The sequence below is a fragment of the Squalius cephalus genome (genome assembly GCF_949319135.1).
Source record: "Squalius cephalus genome assembly, chromosome: 7".
NCBI classification, from domain to species: domain Eukaryota; kingdom Metazoa; phylum Chordata; class Actinopteri; order Cypriniformes; family Leuciscidae; genus Squalius; species Squalius cephalus.
In genome coordinates, this window is record NC_137128.1 from 31,571,351 (window position 1) to 31,592,036 (window position 20,686).

At 36.6% G+C, this 20,686-nt stretch overlaps 1 protein-coding gene across 1 annotated transcript in view; it reads right to left on the reverse strand.

The window, feature by feature from the left end:
* b4galt2 (UDP-Gal:betaGlcNAc beta 1,4- galactosyltransferase, polypeptide 2) overlaps window positions 1–20,686 on the reverse strand; it is a 106,819-nt gene that overhangs the window by 73,622 nt on the left and 12,511 nt on the right. Inside the window, exon 2 of the mRNA XM_079876229.1 lies at window positions 15,359–15,788. Coding sequence (XP_079732355.1) covers window positions 15,359–15,692 — 334 coding nt within the window. The 5' untranslated portion in view covers window positions 15,693–15,788. The remainder of the gene's footprint in view (window positions 1–15,358; window positions 15,789–20,686) is intronic.

The window sequence follows — 20,686 nt, forward strand, 5'->3', positions numbered from 1 at the left end:
TTTCATTTTATCTGCTTGACAGTCATTTACAACCAAAAGCCCTTATCAGGCTGTTTGCTGAACATAAAATGGCAGTATCAGAGGCCTTCAGTACTTAGTACAGTAAAATGCTGTATTTTGCCTTCTGAGAACAACATATTTCCAGAAAATATGCCATGCCCCTGAGCCAAGTGCTTGGGTATGTAATTAATAATTAGTGAGATTTCAGCTTGGCAAGCCTTTTCTGAACAGCTATAATCCTAGATCCCAGAAGGTACTGTGATCACTTCCTCCAGTTTGTCATTGAACACTGCGCGTCCTTTCTATGGAAAACGGGCCCTGTCTTTGTTCAGGAATTTAGAAATTGATTGCAAGACTTTAGAAACAGACAGTTTAGTTGTGTCTCAAATGAGGCAGACATTCTCAAAACCCACATCAATAGAAAAATATTGTACATGAATGTGCTGACAGTTAAAGGAGGAATCAGTGATGAAGCTGCTATATATTGTGTTGGTCCCTTTTCTTTGAACGAGCTATAAATATGACCCAACAGAAGCCTTGGGCAGTTTTGATGGCCGCAGTGAAATTATACCCCACTAAACTGGCTTTCATGTCCATGCTGAGAACTCACATGGTTCCAGTGTAATTGGAGTTTGGGCCAAGCGGTTTGAGGGCTTGTTACTGGCTCAGCCTTATCATTCTGTGGCCGCACCAAAGCCTGGGGTTTAACTGGGCCACATGCACCCCTCTCCACTGCCAGCTGGAGAGATATCTGAGCAGAAGGCCTATAGCAGAAAAATATTTTGATTGAAAGCTCTAAATCAGACTTTTGGTACTGACCATCAGTTCTGAATTAAGTCCAAATGACAAGTTTTATATAAGCTGAAAGAGACAAGAGAGAAAATAAAAATCATTTTCAGCAGATTCAATCAAACTGAAGCAGCTAAAAAGTAGCACACAGGCAACACATTCTGTACCAGTAAGGAAAATGTGAACTATTTGTTTTGTATTTTACAACTGAACAAGCTAATATTTGTTGTGTCTCTTCTGTAGCTTATATTAAGTCGAACCTTTGATGAAGTCAGCTCTGCAGTGAAATCTAGAGAAATACAGGTTTGGACAGGTACACTCAAAACACATTTTGTTCAAATTGCTGATCATAAGTGATTTCTCACAGTAATTTATTTACTGTGTTTATTTCTAACATTTATAAAACGGATAGTTCCGGTGCCAAGCTTTTGAACAGCGCTGTGTATGGAAGCCACATTTCCGTATCACAGTAAACAAAAAAAGTAATTGCTTTATATTTTGCAATATGACTTCATATATCAAAAAAATTACTTTGTTTCTCATAATTACAACTTTATATTGCACAGTGTGGGTTGATTTCTTATTTTAAACTTTCTCACAAGTACCTTGTAAGGTGGAAACTGGCTTCAATATTTATATACAAAACATAGAATATATACAGAGAATGTAGACCCTTAAAGGCAGGGTAGGTGAGACATTTTTTGTAATGCTGGTGGAAAGTCTCTTCACATAAGAAAAAAAGCCTGAAAGGTTACAATAGCATTCTACTGTGATATCAGTGCTTCTCAAAGGAACGTCCCGGAATACAGAAAACACCAAGAATACTAGTCAATCATTGTTCATACAGTTCTTGCATTGACAGAAATCCCAGGACATTGTGCTATTGAATGTGCCCATCCAATAACGACGAGAGGAAAACAGCAATTCAGAGATAATTTTCTTCCAGTCCTCAGATTTTTCTAAGACTAGACCTAGAAGTAACTGTAACTAGTGCATCAGGGCTGCAACAATTCCCTTTTCTTTATTAGTGTGGGAAAACAAAACCTTTGAGCCAGATCTCCAGAGGCAGCGGCTGCATGATCAATACAGCTACAATGGCTGGAACCGTTACTGCTGGTATATTTACAGTGGTGACCTACTTCCTCAAGGTACAAGCGATTTACTGCTTCAGCCTTTTCACCAGGCAAGCGGACCAAAACACCTTAAAGTGGTTGTGTGGCAAATTCATAGAGAGATATATTGACTTAGAGAAGTTTATATGCCTTGTATATAAAATATTTATCAGGGTGTATCGGCAATACACGCCATTTATGATAAGCCAGTCTAAATAAAGTTAATTCCATGCTGATATTTACTTGACAAGCTCAATAAAATTAGCTTTTATGGCTACTGTGAAACAACACACCATGTGCTCAAAACAACAACAAAAAGGGCCTCAATTAGGTGACACAGCAAATCTGAACAGCAGCATTTACAACTTGTTAAACATCTACAATTTACTTGCTGAGCCATTAAAACTATTCTGCAGCCAAACTTTTCATCAGTTTCATTGCAGCACCTAAAGTCCTCATGATTTATGAGCAGCCCACTTACTAGTGGATGTCGCTGCGCATTGTCTTTAAATCTAATTAATAGAAGTCGTTCATCTGTGGCTGACATTAACTACCACTGACAATGACTATACAGAACACTTTTCCCTCTGCTTTGGGATTTGGTTGAAGATCAAGACAAAACAGTGACAAAAAAAACCATCCAGGGGTAAACAAGGACAAATTGTTCTACTCTAAACTGTTTAAATGTAACAAAATGTCAATTCTGTTTAAAAAAAAAACCCTGCTATTTTCTGTGCAACAATCAATATGCATCAAATAACTGAACAAACTCACATGAAATGTAACAGAGGCTATTTTTTAATACCAATTCAATCCAATTTGTTTTGGAGGTTGGTTTTACATCGCCTCTTCTGTCTTCTTTAGAAAAGAATCCCAACACAATCTGTGAAACATGTTACGGTCCAATTGCTAAAGTATTCAAACAACTATTTCCCTATTGTCATAAACAACTGTCAAACTATCAGCAGTATCATGTTGATAATTATGTCTTTTCACTAGGTTTGAACAAAACTGAGTGCTGCTTTTCAGTTTGGGTTCACTCAGGAGACATCAAGGAACTTGACTTACTTTTATTCATACACGCACTTTCACGTGTCACCACTGCACTGTAAAGACATTCGTAAATCTTCAGAACACAAATGAAGATCTTTTTAATGAAATCTGAGAGCTTTCTGTTCTCTATAAATTTTATATATACAAGGCATATAAACTTCTGCTCCAAATTTCGCATGTATGGAATTAAGTAAAATCAAGCTTCATCAAGTGTACATGACAGTGTCATGCAGAAGGGCAAGAATTACGGTCACGTAAGATGATTGACAGTTCTAGATCGAATGGGTGCTCACTGAGTCATAAGTCACGCAAAACCCAAAACAGGAGAGACAGAGCTCCCTCTGAATGCTCTTTCAGCTCTTCAGGTTGCATAATTCAGTTGGAAAGAAATTATATTCTATGACGAAATATTTTGCAAACATGTGAGAATAAATAAATCTGGGTGTATCTCAATCAGCTCCCTAGTTCAGTAGTTAGGGCACTGATCAGGGAGTATGCCATTTTAAGGGCTGTCTCAATTGCAGAATACTTCCAGTTCGCTCCTTAAAAAGTCCCACAATGCACTGTGAAAACCAGGGCGCATCCATGCTCACTATGTTCCCTTGATGGAAGTTCTGAAACACGAAATTTAAATCATGTGAGCCAGCTTACTACATATAACGAAACGCGATACATGTTTTTAAAAATAGTAAAAGTCATTTTACAATTATATTTCAGCATTAACATACATTGCTAGACAGGTAATGAACATAATCTAGCAAACATTTATCATTTATTTAAGGCTAAAATGTTGCACGTATATGTAACAAGCAAAATATTTATCATAATGTACTTTAAAATAACATTGCAAGTAATGTCAGAACAATATCAGCTCTGCTGTTATTCATATACCAGTAGTGATGTTGTACAAAGAGGACATTGTCAAGTCACCGGAAATAGATTCATCAGTGTCCTTTACTGTCCCTACCAGTGCCCAAATTCGTGAACACGATATACTGATTCACGAGTTTGGGAGCTATAGGGAGCTAGGGAGCTGATTGAGACGCACCCATTTCAAGTGATCCTGAAGAACTTGATTAGCTGGTTCAGGTGTGTTTGAGTAGAGTTGGAGCTAAACTCTGCAGGACAGCGGGTCCCCATGAGCAGGGTTCAAGACCTCTGAGCTTAAGGAAAGCATCACAAGACAACAAGTTACTAAATGTGTTCGACAACAGTGTAAGTAAAAAAATTGCAGCCATATGAATTCATGCTGGGAACACAAATGGGAATGAATCACAAAACATATTTCTATTATAACTATAAAAAATAAATAAAATAAAAACAGTAATCCAACCACCTGCTATGCTTTTTTTTTTTTACTTAAAGAATTGTAGTATACACAAATTCACGAATCTAGTAAATATTTAGTTTTTTTTTTTTTCGGCATTCTTTACTTGTTTTAAAAGTGATATTTTCTTTTTATGTTTTACAGTGCATGATGTACAAGAACAATGGACAGTTTGAAACAGTTTGAATGTAGCAGAGAAAACTTGAAAAGACCTTCTGCCAGAGAGGAATTTGCCAGAGCTTAAGGATTACATTCCTCTTTTTTAAAAATCAATTACTGTGGCATGCAGTTGTTGAGCTCTCTCTCTCTCAATTACTGTGGCATGCAGTTGTTGAGCTCTCTCTCTCTCAATTATGTGGCATGCAGTTGTTGAGCTCTCGCTCGCTCTCTCTCTCTCTCTCTCTCTCTCTCTCTCTCTCTCTCATTACATTGTCCTTCATTCTTCAAAAAGTGTAACAGAAACTCTCAATATTGCGGCAGTAACCGGACGACCTTGTGATCGCAGCAGAAACACAAATCTGTAGAAACGTATTTTGTTACAAGTGCCAAAAGTGGTCGAGCAGCATTATTTCCTAATTACAAGAAGCACAAAATCCATTTGTCACGAATCAGATGTAACATGTGATGCCACTGGCAGTTTCTCTGAGACAGCGTCCACTTCTTACCACTCCGGCCCCCTCAACACTGCACCTTCCTAAAAAATCATCTGACCAGCTTAATTATCACTGTGGGGGAGTGACTCATCATCAGAGACATTCTCATGGCTCTTCTCACATTTTGCTGCCCATGTTTCAATTGCAGGCAATGTGAGCCATTCTGTTAAAGTCCCCCTGTGGTGAAAATCAAGTTTTTATGGTCTATGTGGTGACAAATCATATCTATGTGGTGGTTTTAATGTGCTTTTAGACAAACCATGTGCAAATTCATAAGTCAACACCATTGCTGAGTATTTTCTCCTTAAAACTGCAGTGATCTAAAGACAGTCTCAAAAACGCAGTTTGAAATCGCTGGTGATTCTTAAGTCACAAACTACCTTGTAACCAATCACGTCATCGTGCCGGCGGGCTTTATATAATTGACAGGGAACTAGCAGGGGAGTCTCGAGAGAAGCCAGGTTATCCCGGTATATTTTTTTTGTTGATATGAAAAATCGGGTGATTTAGCAATATAGCGGGTGTATGATGTACAGTATATTACAATGTTATGATGACCTATATGCCTTTCTACACTAACGTTCTGAGTTGTTAGAAGCGTTTCTGATGCTTGTTAGAAGGCAGACCGAGATGGCGAACGGGAACATGGTTTGTGTAGCATTAGCAACACATTATTAGCTGAGTGAGTGGAGACGGGGCTAATTAGCATATTCATGGCTCCGCGTATACTAAATGAAGCAAGGGTGTAGAGTTGCATTCAAGCTTTTAAGGCATTTTTTTCACATGAAATAACGTTTAAATATGTCATTTTGGTGAGTTTTAAGAGATACAATTATTGACTACAGGGGGACTTTAAGCAATTCTTTTCACTGTAAAGGAGGTAACAAATCAAATGAGGATATACAGTAATAGGGTTTTTTTTTAAACAATGAGAGCAAGCTTTTTTTATTTTTTTTTTATTTATACTTTATGTCATTACAATTTTTGAAGCATTAAAAAACAAACATCATTTTAAAATACATTTTATTAATATTTTATTTTGTACAGGATTTATTTAAAAAATGAAGGCATGACACAACAGGCAGACAAAAATGTCAGGTTAATTTCATGCTAAACGTACATTCTCAACTACAGATGTTTTATTTATGTCCTAATTTCTAACAGAATAGTTTTATATTATTGTGTCTATTTTTTAGATTTGGAACTTGTTATATTAGCAAAATGTTTCATAGAAATAATACCTCATATTTCATAGGAAGGTTATTATTTTTTGCAGCTGTAGTTTGCATACAATGGGCCCTGATGTCCCTTATAGGAGACATAGCAAAAAATAATAATAATCTGCCTTTAAAACTCACAAAAATTCTAAAACAAATTGCTGGGTCCCAAAAGTTTTTACCACTGATGTTTGCTTTTGTGCCTGCAGAAAAACGCTGAATAATTATTTATTTATTTATTTTTTGATGTGGATACCGCCAAATCTATGAATTCTGTCAAATTTAGACCTGATGTGTTTAAAAAAAAAAAAAAAAAACGTATAAGGTACTTCTGCCAAGAGCATGATGCCAGTGAGATTCATCATCATATTCTCAGAGCTTCAAACATTTTGAAATGAGAACGGGAGTCTCTCCAACTGGCATGAACATGACATTAGCGACAGGCTGCTGCGAGACCTCATATTGATCTCACCTGTGTCTACTGGTTAAACCAGACGGGATGAGAGGTCACTTATCCTGTTAGTGCAATAATAGCCATCAGTTTAAGCTTATTGTATTAACAGGCCTTGGCCTAATCCAATATGTGCACATCAAATCCTTTGATCTCTTTTAGGACATACCCCTGATCTCCCAGAGCTGGCTTTCCTTACATAATCCAGGGAAACACAATGCATGAATAAACAGTTCTAATAAATAAGCAAATGCCTCTGAATAAATCAACAGAAACTGACACTGACTGATTTTTTTGTCTAATTAAACCAGCTGGAAATACATTAAAAAAAAAAATGACATTCTGTTCTCCATTTCTGGTGTTTCGTATTATAAACAGTGTTATAAAGAGTGGTTTATGTGAAATGAAATGGCTGCGCCCACATCTGCATTTTAAATTTAGCCACGTATCCATCCTATAAAAAATATATCTGCTCCAGACATTCACACTCACTGCTCAAAGACTTCCATCACAGCGATCACAGAAAAAAACAACAACAATTTTGTAATCCTCTTCCAGATGACAATATTAGTCCCCTGTTTTGTCATTTATCATTTGGAAAAGCTCGCTGCTCATCTAGTTAAGGCACCAACGTCTTAATGGCTTCCCGGGTGTTATGGCGGGATGAATGCAATTTTCTCTGCCTGCCATAGTGCTTGCCTCCTTAGCTCCTTGCGTTCACATTTGGCATTCATTGATTCTGTGTCTACAATCTTCTCTCAGACACTGAACCGATGTGACAATCTTAATACTGCCGCCCCATTAACTATCATATTTCAAGGATCCGCTGAGCGTCCAAACGGGCCAGGAGTTAATCAAAACAAAACTGCCTGAAACACACGCCACAGCACAGGCAAGGTTATTAATGTAAGCCAAAACTAAAACTAATAAAAAAATAGTTTTCATTAATAATTTTATAATTGTAAAAAACATTTCATAAAATAAAATATAAATATTAAATATAATATAATAACTAAGTGAAATAAGTTGAAGTACTAAAATGACTAAAGATAAAATAAAAATAAATTAAATCTAAATAGAAATATTTAAAGCAAACTAAAATAATAACAAAAGCACATAACAAAATTACTTTACTAACTTAAACTAAAATTAACTAAAATAAAAACTGAATATTTAAAATATGAATACTATAATACTATATAAATAATACTAAAATAACACTGAGCACAGAAAACAGCCTCATTTAAATGTATTTTTCCCTTGCACTTCGCCATCTTAGTGATCAAGGGTCGTTAAGCTTTTGCATCTCATAAAAAAAAAATGGCATGTCTAATTATTACATCAACTTATTCCCTTAAAACAGATTTATCGCTTACTCTACACTGTAAAAAAAAAAATGTTTTACTGTAAAATATTGTAAAAACACTACGGATTAACAGTAAGTTCCCATACTATATCCAGGGGAAAACTGTAAAAGATATAACCGTACAGTTCATGTAATTTGTCCAGTAAAATATTGCTAAATGTACAGTTTTTAGAAATAAAAAAGGCAATTCAAATGATAAAATTGTTTCTTAATAGTATTTGTTATCAGTTATGCACATATGGGTTTATGTGACATCTTCTGTTGTTTAATCAGTTAATGTTTATTGCATTATTTTAGTGTTGTGTGAATAACTCTGTGCACCTTTTGTATACTAGTATAATTCAGCTTGGCTTGTGGAAAGGATGAACTTCATGATTCTTCATGTGGCTTCCTCTTTTACCACCTGCATTATTATGGTGGTTTTCAGTATATGTTAAAGGTACAAAATAGCTTTTAGTAGCAGTGTGCGTTATAGGATTTACCGGTTTAAACTGCAATTTTCTTGTTAGTAAATTACAGTTTACAGGTTGTTCTGTAAATATGTTTACATTTTGACTGTATTTTTTACAGAATCATTCTGTTACTCTAAAACATATACTCTATTTTTTTTTTACTTGCTGAATTATCAATGCTTTTCCATTTCAATTTCCTCAACTTCAAAAGCACAAATAAAACATGGTTGCTTAAATATCTGAGAAACTGTAATCTCGCTGAAAGCAATTAGTTTTTGATGAGGAAAACAAGATGTCATCATATGAGCAAAGCCAAACATCCTATTCTGTGATGAATGTGCAGTCAACAGTGATGAGAGATGAAATTAGTGGACAAAATACCACTGAATATTTCACTCTTGCATAAATTCCACCTTGCACAATTTTACCTGTTTTAATACATAAAGGCCGCTGCACAACTGAGCATTGAACTCAGCAGATGAAAATGTTCCATTATAAAGTAATATGTGTGAAGGTATTCTTCTTGTAAAACAAGAAACATTCGGTTTCCTTACACTTGAACTAAATATTCAGCGAGCGTGTTGGAGGAAGCAAGCAGGCGTTCCAGGGAAGGTGAGGGGCAGAGCATGGACCCGTCTGGGTGATGCCAAAGTGCTATTTATACCTTCAGCTCAAGCAGAGAACCCTAAAGACCCTGGGGTGCCCATACAAAGACACAGAAATATTAGAAAAACACTAAAAAGCGGATTAGCTATTACTAGGCCACAGGAAATTCCACGTACCAAGTACTGTAAAAACCGAAGAAGGATCATGAATAAATCATGAGAGAGATCCCAAGAAGCATCTTAAAACAAGGCTGAAATGGATGAACAAAAGTGCATCTTTGCTAAGGCTTTAATGGAGAGAGGATTGAAACTTGAACTGAGATGATTACAATTTTGCTTCTCGGTCATAGTTATATATTCAGTTTTCTGTACGGTTATATAACTGCTGCAAAGTTAGAGAGGAAAATGCTGGTGTTTAACTACTTGGCTAGACTTTTTCTAGACCTTTCTTCATTAAGAAGATCTAAATATGAAGTTTTAATTAAAAAGAGAGAGATCAAATGCCAGGAGGTGCCTGTGCCTGGAGCCTGGAGGACTAACCAGAAGGGACTGAACCAAGAGTTTTTAAAGAAGGTTTAACAGTGTTAAGAATTGGGGGGGCTTGAGATCACCATTAAAAGAAGAAGAAGAAGAAAAAAACGAGGGTCCCACTCTGAATTTGAAAATGAAATAAATTCATTAATAAATTAAATTAAAAAAATTGATTCGAAACTGATTTTACAGTTTAATAGTTAATAGAAAAATGTCACTAACTAAAACGGAACCAAATGAGATCATAACGCCCTTGTTAATACATTCATGTTTCTAATGAAGAATAAGAACATGCTGCATAAGTTACAGTATGCATAAGAAAGAGTTTTTTGAAGGTCTTAAGGAGAGACTGTGGAACATCAGTTCAAATACTGTTTAAAGGCATCTGCAAAGGGACCATTTATGGATTTATGTCAACATACACATCTTACACACATGACTGATTGTTGACTGAAATTGCCCTTACTGTAAAATTTATGTGCAGAAGCAATGCAGCTTGAAACACCAAGAGAAAATACTGCTTGCCCAAGTGAAAGAAAATGGGCTGATTGGCAAAAAAAAAGGAAAAATAAAACACGTCTCCTTAATACTATTCCCGAACTGCACAAAATAGTAGACTTTACTCTGTCTTGGTGCCAAACCCAGTTTGCTTTCTAAGCTCTTTTACAACATTCAGATCTCTGGTCTTACAGTATTATTAAAACATCGTGGCAGCCTGACAACCCAACTAGCAAGCAACTGACTCAACCGATGCTTAAGGCATATGCACAATATACTGTATCCATATTATACTATCCATGAATACTGGCAATTATCACATCTACACTACAAAATGCTCTGCCTTCAATTTGAATAAGTTTTAGTACTTTTTCAGCAGCGATATACAATTCATCAAAAGCGATGGTTTAAGTGCAAACAAAACACCCTCTTAAATGTCAATTAAAAAGCACCATCTTAAAGGAATAGTTCATCCAAAAATGAAAAGTCAAAATGAAAAGAAGTTGGAGTATGGAACAGCACAAGGGTAAATACTGACCGAATTATCATTTTGGAGTGCACTATCCCTTTAATATTTGCCTTTTCTGATCTCTCCCATTTGTTTGTATCTCACCTCTCACAAAATCTTTTTGCTGAAGTGCTATCTCTGGGATAAGTTTTCCCCTCTTGCTTGATGGAAACTCAAGGGAGAGAAGGATGTCAGTGGGCCCGAGAGAATGTCTTTCCCACCTCATGGAGTCGGTTGTCAGTTTCCTGTGAGTCAGAGACATTTGGGCCAGCTGGTCAGCAGGCCGAGTTTTATTCGAGAACGGTTACAGACAGAACGCCGCAGGCTACAGCATCCCAACACATCAGCTCTATGAGACGCTTAAATGAGTTACCACTGAAGCTGAACTATTCATGAGTTACTACTGAAGCTGAACTATTCACTTTGGCAGGTGCACTTGTCGTATTTAAGACAGGATTTTGATGAAGGAATCAACGGTCAGAGGGCACTAGTCAAAATGCTTCTATTTTGGATTTTTCTAATTGAATAAAAAAAAATTGTTGATAATGTCATCCAGTATTCCTGAAAATGATCCAAACAGCATCTTGTGCTTAATTGTTACAAATTTGCTCACATTTAATTTAGTGATGCCACAATGTTACAATTCTGGCTGATAATATATATATATATATTTCAGTATAAAATATATATATTTATACTACGGGGCTGTTTAATGCTTAATTCTGATTGGTTGACAAATGTTCTAAGGTGTGCAATTATTTTCAGGGAAACGCACGGATAAAGTAGTTCCAGGCTCTCTTTCTCCCGCTCTCTCTCCACTCAAGCGCACACACATACAGTACGGACAAACACTCCTGGCACAGAAACGTGTTGTCAGCGCTGCTCTGGCGATTTTATCAGTAAAATAGTTGAACAATTCAAAAGCTACATGACATTTCTCACTAGTGAGGTAATAATGGCCCTGTTCTTGGAGCAGATAAACTTACAGTTTCGCTATTAGTAGAGACGCTGCTGCCGAACACTGCTGACAGAAAGACTCAGGTCATTCACATACGCTTAATCTCTCTCTCTCATAACTACATTAATAACTGCATTAGTCTGCTATCAATGGCTCAAGTCTCAGTTACTAGCTCTAAAATAAAGTTTTGGAATTAGCAACAGAGGCTTGGGATTAGTCCTACATAAGAGCGTTTTAAGGGAAAAAAACCTGACAAATGTCTTGAAATACATCATCTGAACAACGGAGGTGTGGTAACTGTAGTATAAGTGGAATAATTGACTCCGGGTCATTGAATCATTGAAAAATAATTAAATTAACTGAAAAATAAACATTACGGCCGCATTACCACCTCGGGTGTGCATTATTTTTCTAATAATTCATCGGCCCGTTGTCAATTACTCCTTAAGTATACAGTGCTGGGTAGATTACTTACAAATTGAGGTCCATTACTGAATACAAATTACATGACAAAAACTGTAGTAGTATCTATTACATTACACATTTTAGGTAATATAATCGGATTACTTTTTGATTACTTTTGACCTTACTTTCTAGCCTTAACTTGTTTATCACATAAATTTGAATAGGATATTATTGTACTACATTGTGAAATAAAAATACAAAGAAAAAATTCTGAATTCCAGAATTTCTATGTGTTCACATTTGAACCCCACTGTATGTAAGTGATCAGTCATCAATATTGTAAAAAATCTTAAGCTCTGGTATAAAAACATTCTGTTTGTGACACCAGGTTGTTGGCTATTTCTAATGCATTAATTGCTTGTGAGTGATTATAACACGGAAGGCCTCCTGCCGCTTGTGTGGTGGCTGACAGTGTGACACAGCTTCCCTCCAGGAAGACGGCACCAGTGAGTCATCATCATCCACAAGCCACACCTGCCAGATGGGAAGCAATCTACCACAGACACTGGGTTTTCCCCACAGGCCTCTGCTGCAATAAGATACATGTTCTACACGCACCTGGGACCGGCATGGAAATCTTGCTGGAAACGTCTGCTTCTTACACGCCTCAATTACATCAGAGTCTCTCTAAACCAACATCAACAGGTCAGTTCTTGTAAACCGAATGATGGAAAGGGTGCGCCAAATGCAATCAATGTTCATTCGCGAAATCTCTTTGGGCTAATAACGGCTCAATGGCATCTCAATCAAGGCGATTTTTCCAAATGTTTACAGTTTTCTAATCGCCAAAGTGCAAGTGTTTACTGCAGACACACTTGTTTTGGCTTGACAGCAAACATCAAATACGCATTACAGTGGCATTTTGAAGACTAAGCAGCGATGCCAATGACAAACTGAAATGTGGCTTTGAACTCGAGAGGCTGGGATGGTCTCATCAACGGCCTGTTCCACACTTTAACAGCTGGAAACACTGGATTTCTTTGAAAACAGTGGTTGACAGAGGGTTCTTTGTACTTCCTGCAGTTAGAAGACAGGAAGGGGGACACAAAAAAGCTGGGAAAGTGGGAATACAGTAGAGCATTTTCATTTGAACACTTCCTGTCAAAGTTCCAGCGAATGAAAGATTCTACTCTGCCTTACAGATGAGGCAAAATCTGATTTCATGAAGAGCCCCTAAAGACATCTATCAAATTCTCTCAGCATTTTGGGCCATGAGTTTGAAAGTAACAAGTTTTGAGATGGCCATCTTGGGTAACTGCCATTACTCAAGAGGGTAGAAATAGCAAAGTATGAAAACGGAGGAAGAGAGAGACCCCTGAGCAGTCTAGACAGCAAACGATTCATATGACACAGCTCAACTCCCTCCAGAGCTCTGCTTTAAACTCATTAGAAGGATATGGGTGGCAAAGGCCCGCTGCTTGCAGGCATATCAAATAGCTGCTGCACATTCATTATGAAGGTTTGCCCTATTATGAGCTAGAAAATGCAGTGCAATGACATCGTAATTAATTAGATTTTTTTTCTTTATGCAGATGGATTATACTACTCTGGAAGAGGTATTTTGCTTTATAATGTACAGAGATTTGACTTCCTGTTGCACAATAATCACTTCACCTAGGAATACATCCCATAAAGCAGTTCTGTCCTTTTTTCCCATATATTTTATTCTACAGTGAACAGGAACAGACTGACATAGTAGTATAAGATAGTAAATTGGTACAGTCCTGTTAGTCTACAGCTCATTTTCTCTGAACACGTCACGCACTGCGTAAGACACCGGTAATAAAGCGGTTCGGCGGATGAAATATAAGTGCGCTGAAGTGCATGCTGATGTTAAATCCATTTTAACTCTCCAGTCAGCTCGGAAAACAGAGCGAGATGACGGCTTTTACAGTAATTGGAGTCTGCAGAGAATCCATTATGGCTCTGAGATGGGGAACAGTGACTGGGGTCCTGCCCACATGTCCCTTATATCACACCAGTCATCGTCTGCTTTCAACTATTCAGGCCACTAAATTGAGAGTTCTGAGGCTTGACCGCCTTCCATGCATTACTATCTCTCGTATTATTCATATTATGCTTTTCTCTCGCACAACTGATTGTTTGATCGCTGTAGATCTGTAAGGAATTTTGTTCTTACTTTTACGAAGTTGCAACATAGAGGCCTGATCTAGTTCCTTGCCAAGAGAGTCCTGTCACAGAAGACAAGGTGTCGCCTGGCCAACAATTATAACCCACCTCAGCATCCACCTCAGTGTGTAGTTGCAGTTTTCCACCAAAATAAAAGCTCAAGGGTTTAACTATTGAAAGAGAAGTTAGGAAATTAGGAATTACTGAAGTATTTTTATTTTTATTTTACAGTGTACAGTGTAGTACAATGATAATATATTTCTGTCTTTGACTTATAATAATAATAATAATACATTTTATTTATGATGCACTTTACATTTCAACGAAATCTTAATAACTTAATAATAATAATAATAATAATCGTAATAATAATAATAATTATTATAAATATGAATTATTGTGATTATTATTATTATTTCTATTTTTCTTCTTATTATTAGTTTCGGTTGATAAAATAAAACTTTGACTATGGTCAAAAGTAAATGAACTTACTGTTTAAATTTTATGCCCTCAATGTTGTGGCAAGTTTTCCCTGTGGTAGTGAAAATGGTATTGAATATCAATATTTTTCAAAGCATTTTAAGTCAGAAATAATTTTGTACCACGACTGTATGTGTGAGTATAATATATATATTTGAATAGTTCCGATGCAAAAGTCTCTAAGTGCCATCTGAAATTTTCTTCTAGAATGATAATTTTTATCAAGCTCGTATATTTAAGTTCAGTAATTTCACTTAAATGGCAATGAAAATTACCTATTAATTGTCATTTAAGTGAAATTACTGAACTTAAATATACAAGCTTGATAAAAATTATCATTCTAGAAGAAAATTTCAGATGGCACTTAGAGGCTTTTGCATCTGAACTCTTCATATATATATATACTGTATATATATAAACAGAGAGAGGGAGAGAGCGAGCGAGAGAGAGAGAGAGAGAGAGATGATTATTTTATTCAATTATATTATTATTATTATTACAATTCTACTACTTTTTATTATTATATTTTGTCATGATTTCTTCACTTTCACACAGCAAAGGTAGGTGGTCCAATTAAACCCTCCTGCCTTTTTTTTGGTGAAAAAGACAAGGCAAATTTTCAGTTGTAGTGTGTAGTTGACCATAAGTTTAATAATAGCGCACTATGCCATAGCACTATGCTATGACACAATTTTGATTTAGCGTACAGCCCTAGCACTCATACTTTTCTATATGTCCCATGTAAGTACTTTTAAGAACTTACCCAGACCAGGAGGTACCTCCGGACATGGTGGTAATGGCTTAGGGGTTGGTGGAGTGTGGTTTGCCTCTGGCTTGGTGCTGGGCAGAAGATGGTCAGCTGTGGCCAGGTAACTTGCAAATGTAGTGTTGGGCCTTCCACTGGAGAAGTTGTAGTAGTGGTGGGGTCCTCGTGAGCTGTTCACTCCACGGCCATTGTTGAAGCGGCTGAAGATGTCGAAACGCTGGCTGTAGACATCAAAGTAGAGGATCATCATGATGAGGAAGTGCACTAGGCAGAGCAACAGCACAGCCTTGCAGATCCGCTCCAGGGTCCGGCCCAACATCAGCCGGCTCATGGTCAAAGCCACACGGCACGCTCCGCTACACGCATCCGGTCAACGTCACCTCTCCGCGCCGCTGAACTCTCCTGGACTTCAATTTACAAAAATCGCCTACAAAACAAAAGAGAGGGGAGTTACATCACACTCCTGTACATTTACGATTTAACTGTTGGGTGAGAACAAACTTTGATCCCAATCACCCTAAATCCAAATGCAGAAATAGCTTCAAACTGAAGCATCATCTAGCTGAACTCTATTGTTATATTGAGATAATCTCTATTGCAGCAGACAATTACTGTTTAAACAAACAAATTATGTTAATACTATGTCAGAGTAGCTCCCTATAGCTGTGCCAATGCTGCAGTAGTAGATGTGCTAATAATTGTTGTTTTGGAAATTTTAACCACTCTATGTTGCCATATGCCATCTGTTTGGTGACAGATGAATTTATCAAAAAGTTTGACAAAAGGAAGTGTTTCTCCTCCCTTTAAAAATCAATTGATTTAGCTATCTTAACTTTACATGACTATATAGTTAGTTGCATTTTATTAAATGTTTTTTTCCTTTTTGTCCACAGGTGGGAACAGACCCACAAAAAATGGTGAGTCACTGATTTTAATCATTAATCGTTAATTAAATGGAATGGATGGAAATGCCAAGTAAATGCTCATAAAAAACTTGTGCACTTAATTGAGGCAGGTACATTTTTCATCCAGTAAGAAGACATGCGCATAAACGACGATGGAAACACATTTAGTGAATAAATCCCTCGATGTGCAACAACAAACTCACGTGGCTTTGCCTCAACAGATGATGTGATTGGATAACTCGACTAACCAGTGAACCAATCACATCACACAGCATCTCAAATGTTGGTTTGGTCATTCTGAAACGCCTGAGCCAGAGTCTGTCATTTATCGTGTTTTCGTCTACGCGCTCTGAGGTGCAAGTCATTTATGATGTAGGGAAAAAAGCAGCATTCATTTTCAGTATAATATTGACAAATAAAGTCCAAAGTCACTTTCAAACCCCATTAACCATATGAAGCAAAAACAAATGTAAGAAAAATCTATTCAAGACAATGTAATTTGCACAGCAACAGTGAAACTGCAGCTTTAATTAGGATAAACTAGAAATCACTTATTGGCTATCCATATCTTGCTGTGAGCAATTACAATGTTGACAGGTTTTTTCCAATCAACACTAAGAGTAAGAAGCCAAAGGCAAGAAAGTTTACGCAGCAACAGACTACAGCCTGAAGTCAAGACCTGCGGCTAATTTCTCCCTCTCACTCTCTCCTGGCGTGATCGTTGGATGAAACCGGATGAGAAAGCCTCTTGATTTCACACATGGCCAGCTGTTGAAAGCTCCCCCGCGGCAGTTCGGATGGGGGGGCTCACATCAGCAGCTTGCAAGTGCTAACTCACAGGCTGACCATGTAGGGGAGGAAGTAAAGGATATACTGATCTCTCAACACATGCCACGACTGGCCCCGTAACTACACCTCACCTGCACCACCACCCCGTGTAGCATTTGTGACTCCTCTGCAATAACCATCATAAGCACTAGGGAAAAAAAACACAGTTTGACACAATTCACACGGCTCTGGTTTGAGTTCCTTTAGGGAATCGCTCAACACTCACCAACCCCCCTAATGAATCACACCGGCGCCAGTCACAGACACAGGAACAAGCCAAAAATACAGAGTTACAGAGAGGAGAGGATGGTGATGCTGTCCTGACAAAGCTTTAATTCCTGCTCTAACTGAAATTTTATAAGAAATATATATATATATATATATATATATATATATATATATATATATATATATATATATACTGCATATAATTTTAAATGTAATTAAATATATAAAATGTATCAGTCAGAACAGGAATCAAGTATATGTTTGCGTGTCACATACGCCCGTGGAGCAAAAAATGTCCATCCATCTTGATAGATGACGCAGAGGAACGTAAACAGGTGAAATCTGACCAATAAGAGGATGTTTTACTCACATGTGACTTGCACAAACACAACTCTTTTTAGTGACCAAAGTGTGACTTGAGTGCAAGTCGCAGACATGCATGACCATTTATGGGAGGTGTGTAGTATAAATACATTCCTGGACATACATTACTGTTCAAAGATTTGGGGTCAGTAAGATGTTTTTGACAGCATCTTTTAACAAAAATACAGTAAGAACACTAATATTGTGAAATGTTATTGCGATTTAATATTAAAGCTGAATTTTCTTCATCCGTCATTGCTCCAGTCTTCAGTATCACATTACTCAAGAAACATTTTTTTAGGATTATCAATGTTGAAAACATTTGTGCTGCTAAATATTTTGTGGAAACTGTGATACCTTTTTTCAGGATTATTTGATTAATAGAAAGTTCACAGGAACAGCATTAATTTTAAATATAATTTTTTGTAACATTGTAATCATCATAACATTTTGATCAATCTAATGCATCTTTGCGGAGTACAAGTATCAATTGTTGTGTTCCTGGACTATAAAAACAAATGTCAAATCAGTTAAAGAATACAATTTAACCATGACTATATATATATATATATATATATATATATATATATATATATATATATATATATATAGCACTTACACTTAAAAGGAGACACCCAGCACACAATTTTTGTCTTTTCATCTCCCGTTACCTTATGGGACAATGAAATGTCCAGTGGTTACACACTTCAGCCCCTGCAGATGCAGTAAATCATTCAGTTATCATTCGCCTACTATAACAACAGACCTGGAATCAGACTCAGACTCACTCACGGTTCCCTCTAGCCCAATTATCACATTTCTTGTGATCATTCAGGTTAATGGCCAAGGAAAGCCAACGGAGGCTGTAGATTCTGCAGTGTGCATCTTTCTCTGGAGCTGTAGCTGTGGGTGGATGTTTCAGCACAGTAATGGTCCTTAATATAGGACATCAATAAAACACTAACCCAATAAGGCTGAGGTCACTCTAAGTTGCTACTCCACTGATATATGGTCTTCTCTCAAAATCATATTTACAAACTCCTTTTGCTATCATCAGTTCCTTCTCAAACTTTACTCACTTCTAACTATAATGGGAGGCATACTTGCAACTTTGTCTCAAAGAATATGCTGGTATATGCTGAAGTCCCAGAACCAAAGCTACTGAAATATTCATCACATCTCCAATGGCCTTGTGGAAAAAGAAGACCCCCATTGGCAAAATTCTGAGCAAAAAGACTTTTTCCAAAATTCTTATTACCACACATCATACCTTTGGCTTCACTTCTTACCCATCAGAGAGTACAAAGCACTTTCTAACGAAATTTCAACTGTCATTTTGGGGGGGGGGGGGGGGGGGGAGCAATACAGAACGACAATAAAATTAATTAGTAAGATAATATCAACCAGCTACTCTTTTCAAATGCCATCTAATCAATTATTCAATAAATGGAACACTTCCACATGCTCTAGAATACATTCCACAGGATTGTGCTCATTAATTTAGTCTATCCACTTGACTGTAATATTACTCTCAAAGAGGGACTTACGCCTCTTTTGAACATGCCAATGTTAATGAGGTTACATCTTGAACAATCCAGAAGTTAGCAATTTGGTCTCAATAAAGTCAGGATCTATAATAAGCCAAGACCCTGAATCAAATATTGTCCCACATTAGACTAACTTAATAAACTAAAAAAGAAAAGAAAAAAGATTGAGACTAGCACAAGCTCAAGCAACGCAGGCTGATCCATAACAGAATTAGCCAGAAATAGAGGCTAATGAATATTTAATATCCCACCTATGTCATAAACTAATGGGTGAAAAAAGCAAGGCTTTTACATTGACACAAGGGAATCCATTAAATAAACTGGCAACAAAATGTGTACAGCATCTACAGTGGGGAGAACAAGTATTTGATACACTGCCGATTTTGCAGGTTTTCCCACTTACAAAGCATGTAGAAGTCTGTAATTTTTATCATAGGCACTCTTCAACTGTGAGTGACGGAATCTAAAACAAAAAATCCAGAAAATCACATTGTATGATTTTTAAGTAATTAATTTGCATTTTATACAGGTAATGAGTGGAGAACAGGAGGGCTTCTTAAAGAAAAACTAACAGGTCTGTGAGAGCCGGAATTCTTACTGGTTGGTAGGTGATCAAATACTTATGTCATGCAATAAAATGCAAATTAATTATTTAAAAATCATACAATGTGATTTTCTGGATTTTTGTTTTAGATTCCGTCTCTCACAGTTGAAGTGTACCTATGATAAAAATGACAGACCTCTACATGCTTTGTAAGTAGGAAAACCTGCAAAATCGGCAGTGTATCAAATACTTGTTCTCCCCACTGTATATGCTTAATTTTTTATAACCAACAGACCAAACTGTGGCATTGTATTATTCATGTTGGCTTTCAACCCAACATTCACTAAACAATTACATTAACTAAACATTAAAAAGAAGAGATCAAAGTGTGTTTGCAGTAAATGCCTGTATAAAATCTATTTTTAAATTGTATTTACTGTGTTATTTAGCCAGCTTATTGAGCTTTAGGTTACATTTTCTTTTAAGGTGTCATTGTTACAGTGTAATTATATATTTAAGTACTGAGTAATAATAATTATCAACATGTACTTACTATAGGGTTAGGGTAGGATTAGGATTTGGTTGAGGGTTAATTGCATGTAATTATGCATAATTTACTCTTATTACTATGGTAAGTACATGTAACATATGTAACAAGGACACTAAAATAAAGTGTTATCGAGCTTTATTATAATGATCTAGACTTAAATAAGAGTCATAATTTGTATAATTGTTTTATACAAAATATAGTCACAATTAGAATGTTATGAACATACACATAAGGGCACAAATACAATGCCATCATGGTTTCAACAAATCTATTAAGCAGCACAACTGTTTTCAACATTCATAATAATAAAAAACTTTCTTGAACACCAAATCAGCATATTAGAATGATTTCTGAAGGATC